This window comes from Dipodomys ordii, unplaced genomic scaffold (assembly GCF_000151885.1).
Source record: "Dipodomys ordii isolate 6190 unplaced genomic scaffold, Dord_2.0 Scaffold2, whole genome shotgun sequence".
In the NCBI taxonomy this organism is placed as follows: domain Eukaryota; kingdom Metazoa; phylum Chordata; class Mammalia; order Rodentia; family Heteromyidae; genus Dipodomys; species Dipodomys ordii.
In genome coordinates, this window is record NW_012267218.1 from 24937729 (window position 1) to 24959188 (window position 21460).

General features: G+C 43.0%; 1 protein-coding gene across 2 annotated transcripts in view; it reads right to left on the reverse strand.

Annotated features, from left to right (window-relative positions):
- Rgs6 (regulator of G-protein signaling 6) overlaps positions 1 to 21460 on the reverse strand; it is a 486793-nt gene that overhangs the window by 69603 nt on the left and 395730 nt on the right. For both annotated transcript variants that reach the window (XM_013017123.1, XM_013017129.1), the window contains exons 7-12: positions 21099 to 21163; positions 17021 to 17097; positions 14124 to 14205; positions 12621 to 12695; positions 10563 to 10661; positions 9333 to 9394 (exon numbers count right to left, since the gene is read on the reverse strand). In XM_013017123.1, the coding sequence (XP_012872577.1) occupies positions 9333 to 9394; positions 10563 to 10661; positions 12621 to 12695; positions 14124 to 14205; positions 17021 to 17097; positions 21099 to 21163 (460 nt within the window). The remainder of the gene's footprint in view (positions 1 to 9332; positions 9395 to 10562; positions 10662 to 12620; positions 12696 to 14123; positions 14206 to 17020; positions 17098 to 21098; positions 21164 to 21460) is intronic.

Genomic DNA, 21460 nt, shown 5'->3' on the forward strand with positions numbered 1-21460 from the left:
CCCCTTCAGAGCACATGTCCAGACAGGCAGAGCTTCTTTTGTAAGAGCAGAGTAGGCAGACTGTACAGAGAAGGGGCTCTCAGGAAGGACTTGTCAGGAAGGATCAAGCTGTGAGTTAATCCATGACCGGAAGCCACTACTTTGCCACTTGGGCTAATTTCATTCTTCCTAAGAGAAAATGAGGTCATCTACTGAGGAATACATTAGTTTCCTAGGGTTACTGTAACAAATCACCACGTTTGATGGCTTGAAACAGGAGATATTTATACTGAGTTTTAGAGGCCAGAAGTGTCTAACAGGGTGTGGCAGGACCGTGTTTCAAAGCCTCTTCCACTTCCCAGTGGCTCCAGGCATTCCTTGGTGCGTAGCCCCAACCTCTGTCTTTGTCTTTACATCACCTTCTTTGTGTCTGTGTCTGTGTGTTTTTCTTTTCCTTCCTTTCTTCATTAGTACCTTTGAATTCAGAGCCTCTTATTCTTGCTTACTTTCTTGCCCATGACTGGTGCTCTATCATTCAAGCGAGTCCTCTAGTCTGACATTTTGCTGGTGAATTGGGGACATAGTTCTCATTTACTTTTCTGCCTGGGGTTGGCTTTGAACTGCAGTCCTCCAGGCCTCAGCCTGGAGTTATGTAGTTAGAATTCCAGGTAGGTACCACCAGCACCAGCCTGTGTTTTCTTTTCTTATGTGGATACTTGTCATTAGATTTAAGATTCTTTTGCATCATCCAGAATATTCTCATCTTGAGATCCGAAATTACAATTGCAAAGATGTTTTTCCCAAATGAGATCACGTTCACAGGTTCCATGGGTTAGGAATCAGGCATATATTTTTTTGGGTGGGAGAAGGAGGTGGCATTCACTGTTCCACCCAATACAAGGTAGGGTTGGGAGACACATTTGGCCACCTGATCCATTTGCTCCGAACAGTATAAGACAAGTCAGCAGTGGGAAACGTAAATCGATTCAAGATGTGACAGTTCCTACAGTAGTTCTCCCCAGTATCTTGAGTCTTGATGACATATTAGGGGGCTCTGTTTTCAGTGTCTAGAAGATTCCTACCTTCCTTGGCTCATGGTTGCCTTTTCTCTCCAAAGCCAACAGTGATAGGCAAGGCTTTCTCCCTTCCCATCACTCTGACCCTGATTCTTCTACTTCCCTCTTCTATCTTTGAAAAAAGCTTTGTGACAACATTGGGTGTCTGGGGAATCCAGAATAACCTCCCTTAATCAACTGATTATCCATCTGCAATCTTAATTCTCCTTGCCACATAGCACAACCTGTTCACAGGTTCTGGGGCATTATGATACGGTACCCCTGAGGTAACATTATTCTGCTTACCACAGGTGTTGAAGGAATTAACTAGTGCAGGAGGCCAAAGAGGCAGCCACCTGCCATTGGGTCTGGCAGTAGATGAGAGGTGGACATTTAGAAAGTGGCTGCACCATGGCTTACTTCCTGGCAATCACCACACCCCATGCATAGAATCTAATCTCCCTGCTTGTCCTGCTTGTCATCTCTCTGCATGGGAAAGACAGGAGACAGCATGCACATTTCCTCGGAGGTTTTTTATGAATGACTTAGGTTTTGCACATTCTGCTTCAACTGCAGTTTTGGCTTTTGTGGGGTTGATTCTCCCAGAGAGAGTGGCAGAAAAGCTTCACTCCAACAACTGGGCACCAGGGAGCTGAAAGGAAGAGGTCAGTCCCTTCTTCCTTTCTCCTTCTCCATCCCGTAAGACTGCTCAAGCAGCATGGCGGCATGGTGGCCAGGACTGCCTGACTTGTTCCTGAGTCCCTAAATAGGCTGGAGGAGACTCAGGCTTGGGAGCTATAGCATTTGGGGGTGGGTGGGAGGGGATGCAGAAGAGACAAATGAAGAGTTAGTTATATAGGATGACTTCTCAGGCAGATGGGAAGCTTGGTTTGCTTCCAGGCTACCTGGTGCCATGCCATAGGTACCAAAGGAGATGTAAAGGAGATAGAAAGTCGCCCTGGAATCTAGCAAAGAAACTTGGGTGGGTAGAGACTTACTGGGTCTTCTAGAAAGCTGAGTGAAGCAGATAGGGCTCCTGGGTAATGAGAAGTCCTTTCCAATGTATGAGCAGCTGTAGAGGGTGGCTCTAAATTTCTGTGTAGTTCTATTTATCTGCCTAGTTCTATTCATATACGTACACATGCACAAGGCTACTCGAGAGACTGCCATGGGCCTACCTGCAAACCCTGTTCCGGGCTATGGTTGATTTGCTCAGGATCAGACATCCACCACAATCAGTGCACTCTGTCTAGCTCCCGCAATGGACTCTAATAGCCACACAATCAGGTGTGTGGGGTAGTGATGTTTCCTAGGCTATAGACACAGTGAAAGAGAGGAAAGGTGTTTGAAAAGGGGAAGGAACAGAGATGAAGAAGGAGACTTGGAGGGACTCAGGGTCTTGGTTTCAATTCTTTCGAAGTTTAGTAGCATCCTTGCCCATCCTGGAACTCAACTTGGGGGGCCCCCTGTATTCTGGGAGCCATTGTATGCCCCTTTCCTGCTGAACCAAATTCAAGTGCCTGGTTTGCCTTGAAACCTAGATCCTTTGAAAAGAAGATGAAGGGTGCTAGGGATTTGGAGGCAAGTTCATGAAGGCAGCTCTTGGTAGCACTGACCAGCGAGGCTCCTGGGTCCCCAGAATGCATGCTTCCAGTGGTACACAGTCCGTGAGTTGGCTTAGGAGGCACAAGATCAAAGAAGGGCAGACAGGCAGTGAAGGAGGCAGCCATGGTCGATACACAGTACTATTTGTGTCCAAAGTCAATACTAATGACCACCGAAAGACTTGAGAAAGGGGAGCAAAAGCAACAAGGGCAAACACACAAAACAAAGGCATGTAAAGGGCTTCATAGGGTGTTCAGCACATCGTTACCCATGGCAACTAGGACTACAGATAGATAGATAGATAGATAGATAGATAGATAGATAGATGGCACAAAAGAGAATTAGGAGGAGATAGAAAATAGAAAAATGAGTGTAGGAAATCCAGAGGAAGCCCATTAGGAACAATATTTCTCCTTGAGCACTTAAAAACTATTGCCCTCTTATCCTGACCCCTTTATAGTAGTGTCTGGTTGCTTTTTGTTTGTTTGTTGTCAGTTGTGGGGCTTGAACTCTGGGCCTGGGAGCTGTCCCTCAGCTTTTCAGCTCAATGCTAGCACTCTACGCTTAAGCCATAGCGCCACTTGGTTTTCTAGTGGTTTACTGGAGGGAGATAAGAGTCTCACAGACTTCCCTGCTCAGGCTGGCTTTGAACCACGATCCTTAGATCTCAGCCTCCTGAGTAGCTAGGATTATAGGCATCCGCCCGGTTGTGTCTGGTTGTCTTATTTTCAAAAGACAGGATTCCCCCCCACCCTCCATTAGAAGATGTTGGCCTAGGAATTTGGGGCAAATACACACTCTACCATCACTGGGGCTTTTTACCATCACTGACTTTGGGTGGAGGCGTCGAGCTGACTGATTGGTTCCTTCACTCTTGTCATAAATACCTAAAGTTGCAGCAGAGATACACCAGGTGCTGCTTGGGGTGGGGGTGGGGGTGACACAATCATTTAGCCAATAGTCTTCAGCATCTGCCGATGTCATTAAATAGCAGACAGCTTCCTGAATGTCAGGAAGGTGTTCACAGTGTGCCAATATCAAGTTTCTAACTACAGTTGTCAGTCCTGAAGATGAAGCAGTCACTAATTCAAGCCCTTCCCTATTTAACTTGTAAAATTAGGGTCTACCTTTGGTAAACTTGGAGAGAAAGGAAATAATGAGAGTTTTGAAAATGTGTAGCCCTACTACTTGAAAAAAAATCTAAAAAGAGATTCTTCTTTCCCTTATCATCAACAACAAAGACTGTTAGTTGTGTTACAAATTATGAGGTGGCATTACAAAAGCCAGACAAGTGAGTTGGAGGAGGAAGAGATACTTTCCACCTGAGTGAAGAGGTACCCAAAGAGGAATCCCAAAAGCTCAGTCCCCAAATGTGGAATTTGGTTGCCAGAGCTGATGAGGAGGAGATAGAGACACTGGTAAGTGCCAGGAAAAGGGACAGGGAGACCATGGAAACTATTATTCAAGGGAAGTACAGAATGGAAAGCACTAATGGCATAGTGACCATCATTGGCACTGCTAACTATTCATGAAGTCTGAGCCCCTGAACAGCAGGGAACCAGAAACTGAAGGTGAAGTGGGAAAGAGGAGAGCATGCTTGCTCCTCTTCCACAGTGAGAGCAGTTTCCAAACTCTGATACACTAAAGGAAACCAGGACAGAAAGACCTGATGAAGAAGGAGACCCGGAAGTACAGAAGCACTGTGGAGGGAAGGAGAGGAAGGAAGTTTGGTTTCCATTAATAAGTGAACAATGAATCTTCAGGTTGCAAAAGGTTGGATAGAGAGACAATATAAAGAACGCCTGAAAGAGAAAGCTCCCTAGAGAAACAATGCAACAGAACAACTTTGGGATAAAGGAAGGAGTGTGAAGATGGATTTCAGAGCACATGCCAGGCCAGCAATCCTGGCAGCTTTTCTTACATAGGCTATAGATTCCAGATTTCAGCCTAGATAGGGACATCTTGGTTGTAATGTTACCTTTAATATGTAGATTTTTCTTTTTTCCTATCACCTAAAATGGGCTGGGAGAAAGGAGAAAGCAAGGACCCCATGGTTTCTACAATCACATAAAAGCACAGTTGTAATGACTTCTTTGGCCTCCTTTCTTTCCCCTCCCCTGAACCTATCATTAGACATTAAGTGCACTGACTTCTATCACTCTAGCAGGTTTTTAATAGAGCCTTGGGGTATTGCATGCCTCTCTGTCTTATCTCATTTCATTAATTACATTTCATGATCATCCAGGGTCAGGAGGCAGAGGAGGAACCAACATCCAATTGCAGGGAGCAGCGTCGATCTCAGAGATTGGCAAGCATGATGATGGTTTAAAAAAAATCAATTTGCCAGTCAGCTGTGACGCACAAATGGCTCCCAGTAATGGGGTGAGGATGAGCCACCTACGACAGACAGAAAATGAAACGATCTGATCTCTCTGCATGCCAGCAGTGTGGCACACCTGCAGCAACTGTGGCATAACTCAAAGACACTGAGGATGGGGTCAAGGCTCTGGGGAACAGGGCAGAGATGCTGTACAATTTGGAACTAAAATGTATGGATTTTTGCATTCTCAATGTTGGTTTGTCACGTGTGATAAGGTTTGGGTGAATAGAAATAGAGTCTTGCAAAGAGGAGAATGATCTCATTTATTTGACAACTTCAGTTGCCTAGAGAACCAAGATGAGATGAAGGGCCAAAGGGGCTGTCATAGTTCAGGATCATAAATGTCCCTCAAAGATATGTGGGAAAGGCCCAGGAGAAATATTCAGGAGAAAGGGCATATTGAGGTCATGGGGGATGGGCACTTGGAAGGGGCTTTGGCCCCTCCCTCCCCTTCTTTATCCTTGCTTCCTGGCCACCATGAGGTATGCAACTCTGCTTTACCCCAGGCTTCTTACCATGCCACAGGCCTAAAGTCGCAGATTGGGGTCTGCAGTGCCCACTTGGGGCAGCCTGCAAGCTCCCTGGGAAGGAGATGGAGGAAAGAGGTAAGGTGGGTGAGAAGAATGGCATTTGCAACCTCTGCTCACTATTCCCCTGAGTACACAGACACCACCAGTTCATTCAATTTCCTGCATCTCATTTCCAAAGTGCCAGTAATCACCACATGGAAACACCATAACCCTTCCCGTTCACTGTATGAGTACTGAGTGTCCAGTACTGGAACAAACTCTTGCTAACCCACAAACTTGTAAATTAAGCACAATTACTGCCTCCTCTCCGAAAGAGGGGTAGGCTAAGGTGTCCAGAGATAAAGCAACTCATTTCATTAGCTAGAAAACAGGAATGGCTTCCACAAGGGCTTCCGATTCATCCCCCCAAAGGGCTGTTCTGCACCTTTAGTTTGCAAAGCTCCCTGCTTTCGCTGTGCTGGGGCTGGCTGAACCCTTGAACTCCACCTTACCCTTGACCATAAATATCACAAGTTGCCTCCTTTTACCCAGTTCTCACAGAACTGAAAGGACAACAACAACAACAACAACCCAAACAACATACATGCCCCTCCCCCCCATGGGAACCTTTTCTCAGGGGATGCAGTTCTGGCTAATTACCACTTCTCATCTGAGCCAGCCCAGGGAAACATGATCTGGGATGGGACTCTGTTGGCCCACCTGAGAGAGCTCAGCTTTCACCTCTGGCCAGCTGCCAGCGCCCCCTCCCAGGTACTTCCTCTGTGAAGAAGAACCACTGACAAATCAGGCTCTGGGCCTCCTTTATCTCCCACTAACACCTGGCTCCTTTGCCTCCTCCTCCTCCCTATCTTGGAGTTTCCTTGTGGCTCTAATGAAAAGCCCTCTGGCCACATTGAAAAGATGCCAGTTACTGCTGCTGGGGAATAAAATCCAATCTCTGCTGGGGACTGACTCACAGAAACTTCTAGCTTTGAAGCAAGGAGCCTCAGTTGGAAGGATCTCTTAATGTGAGCACTCAGGCATAACAGACAGACCAGGAGAGGCTCCTCTCTGGACTGCAGGTAAACAAACAAACAATAGAATGTGCCAGATCCCCATTCCTGCCCCCACCTGGGCTGCTTAGGTCTCAGCACACCTGTGCAATGCCTGCCCACCTCATGCTGACTGATGCATTTCCTTAGGCGCCCAGAAAAATAAGACAAAACTGAGGTGTCTTGTGAGGGCTCAGCTCCACCGAAGACCTGGGTAGCTGCCAGTGGTTTCACCAATGCTCCAGAGACCAAGTCCACTTAAAGATTACCCAGAATGCAGCTTCCTTGGTGTATACTGGGACCATAAAGCTGAGGCCTGGGAGTTTCTACTGCTTAACACCTTCTCTTGCCTGGACTGTGGGCATCTATCTATCCAGAGGAGGTGATGTTCCTGGTTATATTCTCTGTTATAATTGCATCTCTAAGGAGCCCTTTCAAGGGCTGACATTGACATTGCTCACATACCAATACCACCACAGGACAGGACAGCCATTTCTGTCCTTGCTTCACCTAGCAAGAGGCCTGTGGTTCTTCACAGTCTATGACACCAATGGAGTTGGGGTCACCCCAGCTGTTTTGGCCTTAGCCACTCATTGGGGGAGGGTCAAATGGCAAACCACAGAGCCTGGTGCTCCATCCAGAAGCTGCACAGTTCCACAGGTGGAGATGATAGGTGGTTGTAATGAGGACTCCAGAACAGCTGACACCTAGATGTAAGGGGAGCTCCCTCCATTGGCTCCTTCAGAAGCACCTGCACTTGGGAAGATAGGAAGACTAGTGGTTCTCAGTGGGGGTGACTTTGTTACCTACCTCTGGAACACTTAGTAATCTTTTTGGCTATCAAAACAGTGGAGGGGTGAGGACCACTGGCACCTAGCAGGTAAAGATCAGAATTGCTGCTATCTTTTCACTCTCTGGACATTGTATTATAACACAAAAAAACAATTACCTGGCCCAGACTGTGAATAGTGTTCTATCATGGAACACCTGAGTAGTGGAGTTGAGACTTACTGCATTGGATCCTTTTCATTTCAGGAAAGGTAATAGACGATAGGAATGGGGCCCAAGGAAAGATAAGGCCAAGAACACAGAATGGATTGGAAGCCAAGAAGCTGAGAAAAGAAAGCAAGCTAGGAGAAAACTGTTTTAAGTTCAGTCAGGACATCACAGAAATCTAGATTGAGTAATTAATAGGAGAATGGAAAGAACTATTTAGAAGGACAATCTCCTACCTCTAGTACATGATTAACTGTGAAAGGTCAAAAACACGTACATTTGAAATGGATTAAAGATTTTTTTTATTATTGTTGTTGTGATTGGCTAAAAATAAATTGTTGTGATTGGCTAATAAACATGAAGTGGCTAAAAATATTGTTGTTGGCTAAAAAATAAAAATAAATAAAAAAATAGAAATCTGCCTTGCTCTCATAACCCAATGCTGCCTTCTTGGCCTGCAGACCCGTACCCCTGCTTAGGCTGAGACCTCCTCCCCCAGCCCTTTCTGCACATTGCCCCTGGTGAGACCATCTGTGGTAGCTGCCTGGTTTCACAACAGAACGTCCTCATTTTGTTATACTTAAACTCCAGACCCCCTTCTCTCTGTGCTCCTTGTATCTCAACTCGGCCTGGTGGTACTTGCTGGCCCTCGGCAGTGATGATTCAAGTCTGATCTATCTGATCTGTTGAGGTCTCTGTCTCCTCTGTCCTTTCATCCGCCTTGATATTTTCTAACAGTGTCACTGTCAAGAATACATATGAGATGGAATAGATACAAAGGTATGATCAGTATGAGCCCAAATCCACAAACGTCCTTGGCCCCGTAAAGCAAAGTGCTAATTCAGGTTTGGGATTTGGAGCTGGTGTTTTCTTAGCTTCCATTTGTCATAGTTTATCCAGTAAGAAGATGTGGATCAGCCCCCGGGGCTGGCTGAGAAAGGCTTCCAGGTGAATCACACAGCCAGTGTCATGTAGAGCTGGGCTTCAAGAGCCCAGTTTTTCTGACATTTAGTAAATACTAAGACCTGACTTAAACCTTTGATTTTTTTTTTTCAGAGATTTGCCATTGCTTAAACAGCAGCATATGGATGAACAAATGTTTAGTTCTGGCTGCTTGATTAGATTTATTCCATACAGATTCCCTGGGCAGTCCCTGTCTTTGTGGTAGCGTTAAAAAAATAGACCATTTAGTTGATAAAGTTGAATCTCCCATGAGTTAATGGAATGGAACCAGCTACTGGTGCAGATTGTTACACAAATGCACTAGTGGAGGCAAGGCTGGAGAGGCCAAATATTTTTTTGATCAAATGCAGTTCATCAGTGGATAGTGCTGGACACCTCCCAAGCATTCAGTTCTCTCTGTTTATGTGGCCAGCCCCTCAAGGGGGAACACACAGTTTCTTTTCTCCATAAAGTAAGTCTGGACTGAAAAAGGGTGAGATTCCATTTGAATTAATTAAGGAGCTGGAGGCAAAAGGCTCAGGATGAAGCCTTTAAAGACATTCTTCTCTGATTGACAAGGTTCTGTGGTCACCTGTGAGCAGCTTTAGCAATAGAATTTTTCTTGACATCACTGGAGGGAGGCCTGTGGTCTTCTCTATACTCACATGAAGCCTATGGCTTTTTCACAAATCAGATTAAGGACTGACTGCAGCTTAACTCTTGAAGTTGAACACATACAGTTAACTATCACCCTGTAGCACTTTCCCTTTGTAAAATAAGTTGCAAGCAGTGATATTCTTGAGGGAAAACATACCTTTCAGCCACTTTGGACATTTTCAAACAATGTCTGTCAATCTGTGCATTCAAAAAGGTTATCTGGGGAGAGAGAGAGAATAGGGATGTTGAGACTAAAATAAATTCTTTATTCTCCTTCTCTCCCATGAACCTAAATCTGTATTTCCACCAAGATCCAAACACCTACTCTGGCATGACTTGTGCCCTCCAACTTTGTACCCTAGCAGCCAATTTGCCCTTTTCTGAAATTCCTACCACACTCAAGACTCATACTCTACAGGTTAGACTGTGCCACATATTTTCCTGGACTGTGTTACAATTTAAGTCTTGATTCCTAACAGTGGCTCCCCACACTGAAAAGCAGCATGTAGCTTATGAAGTTTAGCCACACACGGACAGGTAACACATGGATTGTGAGATCTTGTTCTGTCCAGATCCCAAGTGACTGTGTTTCTTCCTGTGCTTGGCCTGTTTGACCAGAATCATCAACTAGCTATCTTGCATAAATTGGTTTCCTAGCTAGTAATAAGCTTGCCCAGAGTGGGCACTGCAAGTTTACTCTTTGCCCAATCCATACTTCTAATATAAATAACGAGTGCTAATCTTCTTATGACTAGTAAATATCAGAAAAGAGTAATGGAAGTAGCTGGTTGCTGTTGATCTGGGGTCATCCTCATAAAAGAAAGTAATATTCAACCAAATAATGCTGAATGGCATTGGGAGGAGAATATCTTTATTCTTTCTAAGTATTTAAAACATTTTTTCCTTGTCTTTTTTATGTTTTTAAAATTGCTATTATAAAGGTTCCATACAGAGGGATTATAGTTATGTAAGTCAGGCAAAGAGCACATTTCTTTTTGGACAATTTTGCCCCTTCCCCTACACTCTCCCTGCTTTTCTTTATTTTTCAGCTTCCCTTTTGAATCACAGAAAGAGTTCATCCAGAGTTGGTGATCCTGAGCTGGTGAAGTCTGGGAGTACATTTCAGTTTTTAGAACTCCAGAACTGCCCAGTACAGCAGCGAGTCTGCCACTAATAATTCATTTATGCCCTCTGTAACAACTGCTGGAGGAACATAGGAGATAATTCTCCCTCTAAAGTTCCATGTGTTCACACAGAGCATGCAAATATTCAAGTTCCACCATGTTCTCCAGGAGCTCAAAGCTCACTCAGCCCTCAGAGATGAACTTGAAAGGGGTTTTCAATGGGTCACACGTCCTACGCTGGAGTACAGCAGTCAATCAGTCACCTGTTTCCGGATGTCTTCTTTTGTAGTTTTCCTGATTGGTTGGCTAGGTAGGTGCACAGGGCTCTGTGCCTGGGATTCCTCAGTCACGCCATACACTGACTAGAAGAAGTAAGAAGATGAATCATTATCCCTTCAGACTGGAGAGGCAGTTCAGAGATCTGCTATTTCAATCCTCCATCCCCCATCTGATTCCTGAAGTCCCCTCTGTGACATCTGGACAAAGGTGACCAGCCTCTGCTTGAATTTCACCAACGGCAGGAGCTCTGCTTTGTGAGGCATCTCTGGGTTACAACTGCTAGGAAATCCTATTACTGAGCCGAAATGGTACTATTTATTAGTGTTTTTCTCAAGACCATCTGCAAGGAATCATTGAGGGGTACTTATTCAAGATAATCATTGCTTATAACCAAGCTTACTGAGTCAGAATATTTGTAGGTTGGCTTTGGGCAAATACTCCAGGAAATTCTGAGCCAAAAAGGAAGTTTGAAAATAACTGCTGAAGGTGCTATGGAAAAAGTTTCCTCTAGTATGAGATTGGAATTCCAGGATTCAGGCTTTCCCTTTTAAAGCCCAACCATCTTTTATCCTCAGTTTCTCTACAGGTCCACAGTTATGGCTTCTTTTTAAGCCGTTGCTATTGTTATAAACAGGTGAGAATTAAGAGCCCCTGAAGCACATGCAGTGAGTGTGGCTGCAATCTATGCAGTCGTGAAGGGCTCAGGTGACTTTACTTGTGACTCTACATAGTTCTGGAATATTAGCATTAGGGGCCATTAAAGGATTAATGAGGACATTTAAGACATAATTTAAAGTATAATGCACTAAACATCGATACCTTAGTGACAAGCAAAATATAGAAGTTGATTCAAGGACAAACACACACACGCACACACACACACACACACACACACACACACACACACACACCAGTGTTCCTTTGCTCACTCTTCTCCTCATGTGTGTAGATGTGTATACAAGTCATCTAAAAACTCTGAAAGACTGACTCTAAAATCCAAGACTTTTTGAACACTGACCTGAGAGCACAAGTAGAAGATTCTACATTTGATCTCATGAGGAGAGGTTTTGGTCAAAACACAGGCTCACTAAAAATATTGCACATAAAATTACCTTCCGACAGTGTGTATTAGGTCTATATGACATATAAATGGATTTTGTTTGTGGATTTGGGTCTGTGATTAAAATGATTTAGAACTCTTTCTCTCTCTGGATATATATTTCAAAATCTAAAACATTTCTGATCTCAAGCACTGTGTAAGAAAGAGAGAGATAATTGGTCATTGTATGTCATAGGGACACTTTGGGGACATACATCTAACCTTTTGAAATTCATATTATGTGGTACAGACATGATTTCTTAAAATGTGGACCTTGATGAGGGTGAGGTACAGATGGGGGCAGTCTGAGCGTGGCACCTGTGGTGTGCCGTGGCCATACGCTCCATCCAGTAAGGTGAAACATAAGTGATCGTGGGGTCATTGGCAGCTGGGCAAGATGGTGATGTGAGTTTGGAATATGTAGCTCTATTAAAAGCCTTTCATTTACTTCTGAGGACCCAGTTTGCTGTTATAGGTTGGACTTTCTTTTCTTTTTTCTGTTTTTAAAAAGTTCTTTGTTCCTTTAGTATTCTTTCCTTACTGCCCTCCCCCTCAGAGCCAACTGCAATTTACACGATCTCATTGACTCCTTCTGAGTTAGCTGTTCTTCCCGACCTATACCTCGTCAGACAGTGAGCTCCTGTGAAGCCCTGCCTCTGAACCCCAGTCACGTGCACCATGTCTAGCACACACCAGCCATTCCATAAACACTTTGAGAACCTGTGAAAAAGATGATTTAGAAAGATCACATATGGCAGGCTTTTGCTGGAGGCATAGCTCAAGTGGTAGAGCACCCCTCTTGCAAGCAGGAGTCTCTGAATTCAAACCCCAATTACTGCCAAATAAATAATAATAATAATAATGATAATAACAAACAACTATGGCATATTTGTAAGCAGTAAACTACTGCTATTTCACCCCAGGAATTTTTAGTGTAGCGAACCTTTTTAACCTTTTGAGGATTCTTCAAACGTCGACATTTTCTGATGTCCATTTCTGTTGTGTTCACACAGCCTGGCTGAGAAAAACAAATCATATAAATTACAAGGCGAAAATTACCCTTCCAATCAGATCTAAGTAACACCATCAGGACTAGCATTTATCTTTCCCATAATAGATACTATATGGTACAATTATTGCCCATAATGTAGGTTCTTCCATGGGATTCTCACAGGCAATGTGGACGTGGATTTTGTGAAAGGAATGTTATGTAGAAGGAGACAGTTTCTAGGAGCAAACTTATTTCAAAGACTGTTTTGGCCACAGACTTTATATTTCACACGGCTAATCATCTGAAAAGACACCAGTATCACTGAGAGAGCCACTTCCTTGTTTTGGCTTTTGATTGGTTTCCTAGGACGGTAAACATCATTTATTCACTTCTCATTCCATTTCGGGAAGAGGTAATGAACAGCTTGGTCTCATAACACAAGATTGGAAATATAGTCAGCCACATTTTCTACAACTTTGTATCTGTATTTGCAGTTTTTCTACTTACTAAAATTTATTTGTGACCTCTAGGTCACTACTCACAGAAACTTAAAGACCATTTGCGGACATTCACAGGCCCAAAACAAGGCCGACTTGTCCTGTGGGCACGTACCATTTGGTTGAACAAGCTGAGACCATGCTTTCCTGTCAATCAGTATACTCAGGGTTTAGTTAATGTTTCTTTCTTTTGAGGGGAGGGGGGCTGGTGCTTTTGCTCTCTAAAATAGATCCCCAGAGAGTGCTAAGAAGCTTCCAGTTCTCTCAAGTGCAAAAAGGCAGTGAGATTCTGTAGGAAAGGTGCATGTGTATGTGTGTATGTGTGTGTCTGTGTGTGTGTGTTAGATACACTTCATTCAAGCATGACTTATAGTCATGCTGGATGTATGCCTAATGCCAATGAATCAACATTATGTAGAATTAAGTAGCCTACCCTTGCACAGAAACATATTCAACCAAAGCATATATTGATCGGCTGGTAAAAATGCACTTCACTAGAGGGTCATAAGAACCCAGCATATTTCTTTTAGGGGCAATGCTTCAGTAGTCACCAATTTAGTCTTCACAAAGACATTATATAAGACAACTATCATCGAAGAGAAGAATTAACTGTGTGTGAGGGAGAATATTTTAAGATTCAGTGTTGAACAATGGTGGAAATGGAAACCATTGATTTGGGAAATACAAACTAGGGGGTAGAGCCCCAAATTTCTCCTGCTAGAATCCCTCGTTTCCAATTCCACACTCTCATGGATAGAGGATGTTTGAAAGGTAGATCTGACAATTGTTTCAGAAAATCTTCTGAGATTATATAAATGGATGGCAAAACCAGTGTCACAAAGCCTAGCAATTATCTTAAGAGTGAGATACTTGATCATGTGAGACAATGTTTTGTTTTTTGAAGAAGAAACAAACTGGAAAAGAATATACTCTAGAGAATCAAGCCAAGTTTCCTTACCACTGGTCTATGGACATCCCAAAAGGCCCGTTCTTGACTGTCCAAAATTTTCCTTTCTGTCTTGTCCTTTTTCCGATCAATCCTGAAAGAAGAAAGAAAGAAAAGAAGCTTTTGTTAGTTTCTCCTTTTGACCTTTGCCTCAGTTCTCAGCTCCTGCTTCTGGGAGCTAAGTTGATTCTAAGACTGTTGATACCTATGTGGTTCCTCCTTTTTGAAACTGAAACCAGAAACTCCATGCATGGTGAACAATTGTTTTAGATGACAGATTGCCACATACATGCAATGACATGGTGTGCCTGAGCCACATGACATATTAAGGCCTGAGTTACTAAGAACTAAATTATCCATCAACATGACCCCCATCAAGGTCACTACTACACATACAGAATTACCAGGAGGAATGTAACCACCAGCTTGCCAGGGCTCTATCTCAAATTTGAAAGTTTGTTTTACATTCAGGGCAGTAGAAATGTCTTCAAAAGGCTGCAATTGTGTGTGTGTGTGTGTGTGTGTGTGTGTGTGTGTGTGTGTGTATGTGTATGTGTGCACACATGTGCTGGTTCTGGGGCTAGAACTCAAGGTCTGTTATTCTCACTTGGTTTTTTTTTTTGTTCATGACCCTCACTCCCACTTCTGACATTTTGCTGGTAATTGAAGATAAAGAGTCTCACAGATTTTTCTGCCCTGGGGCTAGCTTCAAACTACAATGTTCAGATCTCAGACTCCTGAGTAGGCTAGGATTACAGGCAGGAGCCACCAGGGCCTGGTTTGCAATTATGCTTTAAAAGTCATTTAAGCTGGGTGCTGCTGGCTCATGCCTGTAATCCTAGCTATTCAGGAGGCCAAGATCTGAGGATAGAGGCTTGAAGCCAGCCTGGGCAGGAAAGTCCATGAGACTCTTCTGATCAATGAACTACCCAAAAGCCAGAAGTTGAGCTGTGGATCAAGCGGTAGAGCATCTACCTTGAGACTGAAAGAGCTAAGGGACAGAGCCCAGGACCTGAATTCAAGCTCCAGTACTGGCACATGTATACATGCATGCACATACAGACACACACACACACAGGATCACTTTAGCTCTGGCTTCCTAAAAAGCAGAATAATGTCACTAGCATGGGAGAAGAATCAGAAAACCCACATCACCCACCTCAGTTGGGGGAGACACAAATTGCCACTGGGAAGTAATAGATGGCAAAGACATTTTCTCTATGTTCTGATCAGCAGCTCTGGTAAGAGGTGCTTTTTTTTTTCTCCTCGAAGATATGTATTACTTCATATTATCTAAGTAAAAAGCAACTCAGATTAATTACCATGCAACTTCTCCTTCTTGGCTCTCTTGGGAGCACTTTAGTTTACTGGACGGAAATAAACCCATAATCACTCTGCGGTATTTGTCACAATTACTGTGTACTTAAATGGCCCACAATTAGAACGTAATCACAGTTAATCAAAAGAGTTAGTGGAGAAACACCATATATGTAGAAAGTGATAATTTCCCCTCATTTTGCAACATAGAAAATACTGTTGATTTCTGAAGAACAAATCTGTGCTCTTTTTGGCTTCCCAGTGGCTTCTGAGTCCACGAGAACAATTGTTCCTCAGTCCATCTAAATCGTAGCTTCCTTCCTGCTTACTCTCCCATGTGAACCTTCTCCATCCCCAATTGTGTAGCACAGACCCAAGCACTTGGTACCCCCCTCCCTCAGGGGCATCTGGGCACACCAAAGTGACCAGTGGAAAACACAACCTCATGCCATTTCCAACCATGACTGTAGCTGTGACCTTTTCCCACCTACTAGCCTGAGACACTCCAGGCAATGAACTGTGTCATGCACAGAAGGTGAATCACTCCTCGGAAGCCCCACAGGGGCTGCTCACATATGAGTGGTACCCAGAAAAAAACAAAGGTGCTTGCATTCTGCCAGCTCAACTTCTCTGTCCTACTTTTCCTTTCAGGGCTCAAGCTAAGCCAGACATTATCAGTAGTAAGAATAAGGGATTTCCTGGCCTCAGCAATTTCATGGCTCAGAACTGAATGGATCTAGTTGACAACCATGTTTATGTATTAACAGGACACTTATTCCTTGTGCCACATGTTTCCTTAGAGAGGAATTTCCATTATGCATTTAGGAAGAAAAGAATCTCTTCAAACTTGCGCCCCTTTTCATCTCTGATTCTTTAGGGAAGATGGATGACTTAACTTGTTGGTACATTTGGAAGAAGAAATTAGTAAAGGGTCATAGGGTCCTCCCCACCTGGGTCTGCCTGTCCTTAAGACATTCATTTTGTTTTGTTTTGTTTTTGCATACAGTCATCTGACAGAGGACAGTTCTTTCCTGGTAGAAGAGGTCTACAGATGCCCACCTCTGCCTTGGGAATGTTATTCAGACCTGTGGCCACATATCCAAAGCTGTAATCCAGCTTTAAGTTAATAGACTCCGAATGTATGACTTCTGCGCCTTATTTTTCAGTTGGTTTTAAACTCTTCCTATATTGGGGAGAAGGGGAGAGAGGTCATTTGTCCTCCCTAAAGCTCAGCATGTTTACCCATGAAGACACAATCTCCAGCCTCATGGGAAAACCTGGTGGAGTGTTTTCCAATTTCTTAGCACAGAGGAGTAATTGGAACTCTCTCAGGCAACTGGGTCTACCTTCTAACAAGCAGAGTTCTACATCTGGAAGGAGCCCCCTTGCCTTCTGAAGCAGTGCTTTTGGAATCCTTATAGATTGACATCGGTTCAAATGTAAAAATTTATCCATTCCTTCTTTTAACTCCCATCTCTCAAACATTGTGTTCCTGGACTAGCAGGTACAAAACTCTTCCTGTAATCCCAACCTCACACCATCTCACATTCCAGAGTTGTTTTCATCTGGAGGCATCTACTAAGTTCACTTACTTTACTTGTGCTTCTGCTTGCATAAAGATGAATTCCCACTTCCTTGCAAAGGCCCTCTGGAGTCTTGCTAGGTTTTCCTAGTGAGAAATGGAAACCAATAAGAAGACATTAATCACTGTCAGTTAACACAAACACCTATGCTGATTATAAAGCAGTCATCCCTTCTGGTTATTCCAAACAACTAGCAGGACCCCACATTGGAACTGCTAGACACAAACCCAGAGTTGGACTAGTGATGTTCACTTATGTATCCATTAAGTCTGAAGCCTGTGGTTCACTTGATGCTTCTCTTCTTGTGTGTTTTGTAAGAATACAACCTACACAAGTACATGCCTGTAACTGGGACTCTTTAAGGGAATTGGGGCGGGGGGAGGAAAAGAGAATGTTAGATGGTGAATAATATCTTACACCTGTCAATGAAGATGCCTAAATGAGGAATTCTTGAATAACAGAGGGTGGCGGAGATGGGGGAGACCATATGTGTATGTGTGAAATACCAGGTAAAACCCTTTTGAGCAATAACATACCCTAAAAACAAATGAATGACAGGAATATAACACTGGTCCTATCAGAGTGGGGGTACTAATGGGAAGAGAGGGGGCAAAGGAGGGTGAAAATAATCATAATACCTAAGTATATGTATGTGAAAATAGAACATCAGAAGTGACTTGAGATTTGTTTAGGAAGGGAGTAGGAGAAAGAGTGACAGAGAGTGAGCCCACTCAGGGTCCTTTATATGTGACATGGATATGTCACAATGTAACTCCCTTATAAAACTGATCGATGCAAAAAAAACTGAAAAAAAACCACACACAGAACACAACCCACACTGCCCTTCTTATAAAGGCCACGGAAAGTAACAGCTTGTAGTTATTAGGGCAGGAATGGTAGGGTCTCTGCAACCTTTTGGGCGTCTCCAAGAGCAACGCCAAGGGCAAGTCTCTCAAAAGACATCTTCTAGATAGAGCCAGAAGGTTGTAGAGAAGGAGAACCAGGGGACCTGACAGAGAAAGCGGAAAGTGGGAAGTCAGGACTCAAAGTGGACCAAGAGGAGTGTCTATGTTTGGGACGTTTATGAGAGGAAAACCTGCAAACAGAAAGAAAAGTCATCCAGGATAGCTTTCAGAGGAAAAAAAGAAGTGTTTTCTCTAAGTATACGGACTTACTGGGACACTGAGAAGGGGTGCCTGACAGGTCCCCTAATGATCTTCCTAATCCTGATTAATGCAAGGCTGGGGTCTGCGTTACACTATGTATTTTCATAGAACTCATGTCACCACTAATTGATGACCCTCATTAGGAGATTGTTAATATAAAAGGAGCTTCAGTCGCAGTGCTCTACACCTAGCTCACAGCTATAACCAAGGCTTGGTGTGTAAGTACTTCTAAAACCTGTCCCTTTGACTCTTGCCCTGTTCATGGGAAGCCAGGCTGGTAACTGCTAGATGCCAATCAAAAACGAATGATGACACAGTCATTCCAAAGAATACTTGGCAGCCATTAAAAATGATAAGGCAGACTAGTGCTATAGACTTGGAAAGATCCCCCAAATACATTAGTGTTTGGAAAAAGAAACAACATAATAATATTTATTTGTAAAGAAAAAATATATATGGAGTTAGGGGAGAGAATTGACTTGCTTTTTTCTACTTTGTTGTTTGAATTTTTATTTTCTACCAAGAGAACATGAAATGAGAAAATTTTAATAAAATTTGCACATTTTAAATCACGGAAACAACAAAGTGTTATTGAAATTTCTAACCATTTAACGCAGTATTTTAATGTGAAAATCCCCAAGCTTGCTTGCTTTTCCTTTCCTTTCTTTTTCCCTTTCCCTTTTCCTTTCCTCCCTTACCTCCCTCCATCTCTCTCTCTCCCTTCCTTCCTTCCTTCCTCCCTCCCTCCTTCCTTCCTTCCCTCCCTCCCTCTCTCTCTCTTCCTTTTTGAATATTCTTATTATCTTTAAGTAATTGTACAAAGGAGTTGCCATTCAAAAGTGCTTCTTGGTCAATGTCACCCTTTTCAACGTTCTCACCTGCCCCTCTCAACCTACCCCTATCCTCACTTTTCTTAATTTTTAGGATATTTACAATTTTTTTCCATTTTACAGTTTATGTATACAACACATCTTGATCCGTGCCATCCCTTCAACATCTTTGACCAACCCATTCTTTATTGTTCTCAATTCTGTAGTATATACAGTGAATTCTCTCTGCTCTTCTCTCTCCCTGCTTGCTTGCTTCCTTCCTTCCTCCCTCCCTTCCTTGCTCTTTTATTTTTTTCCCTCTCTCTCTTGCTCCCTTTCTTTATCTCTTCTCTCACTTTCTGGCACTTCTTCCCATAGCTGCTGACCTTCAGCAACTCCTGCACTGGAGGGGTAAGGGAGATGGAAGTGGACAGTACAAAAATTTTAACCAATTTCCCTTATTCTTTGTGACCCATTTAAGGTTCAGTTTGGGAGAAAGATATTTTAAATGATCTGTGAATCTTCACAAATATGTTCTTTGGTTCTGGGCTCTGCCCAATCAGAACAGACATACCGAGGGAGACTTCTAATTTTTTTTTTTTGTGAGTCGTGGGGTATGAACTCTGGGCTTGGGCTCTGTCCTTGCGCTCTTCAGCTCAAGGCAAGCACTCTACCACTTGAGCCACCACTTCCAGTTTTCTAGTGGCTTATTGGAGATAAGAGTCTCATAGACTTTCCTGCCCAGGTGGCTTTGAACCATGATTCTCAGATCTCAGCCTCCTGAGTAGCTTGGGTTACAGGCGTGAGCCACCAGCATCTGGCTGACTTTTTGTAAGGAGTTATAGCTTATGAAGGAAGATGGAAGAAGGAGGTAAGAAATTCGGGACAAGAGACTCCACCTGGGACATACATCCTGTCTTATTTTCTGGACTGAATTTTGTCTTCCTCATATTCTGCTTCTACTATCAAGCCCAGAGCAGGCACAAAGATACAATTAAAAACAGGAAATTAGAGACTTTCCTTTTTAGAATAGTGAGGTGAATTTTTAACGCATGAATAGATTCATCTAACCATGACCACAAGATGAATACAGAATAGCTCTATCACTTGCAATGCTCCTCTGGGCTATCTTTTTATGGTCACATAAACTATATCCATAACCACAGCCATTGATCTGTTATTCCCTCATGATACCTTTGTATTTATGAGAATTTTGTATAACTGGAATGGCTGGCTCAGGACTGGATTCTTGCACTTAACAACATCCAGTGTGTGTGTGTGTGTGTGAGTGTGTGTGTGTGTGTGTGTGTGTGTGTGTGTGTATGTGTGTGTGCATCAACCACTCACTTTTTTACTGCAGAATAGTATTCCACTGCATAGATGAACCATGCCTAGTTTAATCATTCACCTGTCATAATATATTTGGGTTGATTTTAGCTTTTGTTGAACAGATATAAAGCTATCTCATGTAATAAACGTATGTTGAACTTAGAAATTGTCCAACTATTTCTCAAAGTAGCTGGACCACTTTTCCATCTTACCAGTAATACAGGAGAGCTGTAGTTGTTCCATGAACATATGATTAAGTATTACTTTAAAAACATTTTTTAGTTATCCTAGAAGATATGTAGGTATGTCTCACTTCAGATTCTTCTTTCCAAATGACTAATGGTGTTGAACATCTTTCCATATACTTGTTTATCATCTTTTTGTTTTCTTTGGTAAAATATATGGTCAAGTCCTTTGTCTATATTTTTCTTTTGAGACAAGATCCTACTATCCATCCTAGGAGGCCTTAACTCAACAATTCTTTTGCCTTAGCCTCCTAAGGGCTGGCATTTCAGATGTGTGCCCCATGCCTGACTTCCTTTGTGTACTTTTATGTTGAGTTGTTGATTTTTTATTGTTGAGTTTTCAGAGTTATTTATGTAAAGATTCATTTGTATTGTGATGAGAGGAGCTGAAGACAAAGGAGAGGAAACAGAAGAGACTTCCTCTCCTCTGTCTGAAATGGACTGGGGGAGACAAACAGGGGGAAAGCACAACCTTCAATAGCACTGCAGCTATAATTGCTCTTCTCCAAGATCAAGCCTTGGAAATAATTATACTTACAGCTTCATAATCTGCCAGTTCCAGTCTTGCTTTATTCTGCATTGTCCTCTTACAGAGATAGATGGCTGAGAGGAGAAGAGAAATTGCAACTGTATCAAGCCATCAGTGCAGTAGAATCATAAATCCACCATCCATCCATCCATCTATCCATCCATCCATTCATCCATCATTCATCCATCCATCCCTTTTCATTCATCCAGTAGCTCCTCCTGTGTGCTAAGCTCTGTCCTTGGAAGAATACATTTTACAGTAAAAGTCATGACACTTGACCTCCAGGGATTTCTCTGTAGGTCAGGGTCAGATAAGGACTCTGTCTACCAATCTTGGTAACTTCTCATCTCTCTCATCACTCTGCTATACAT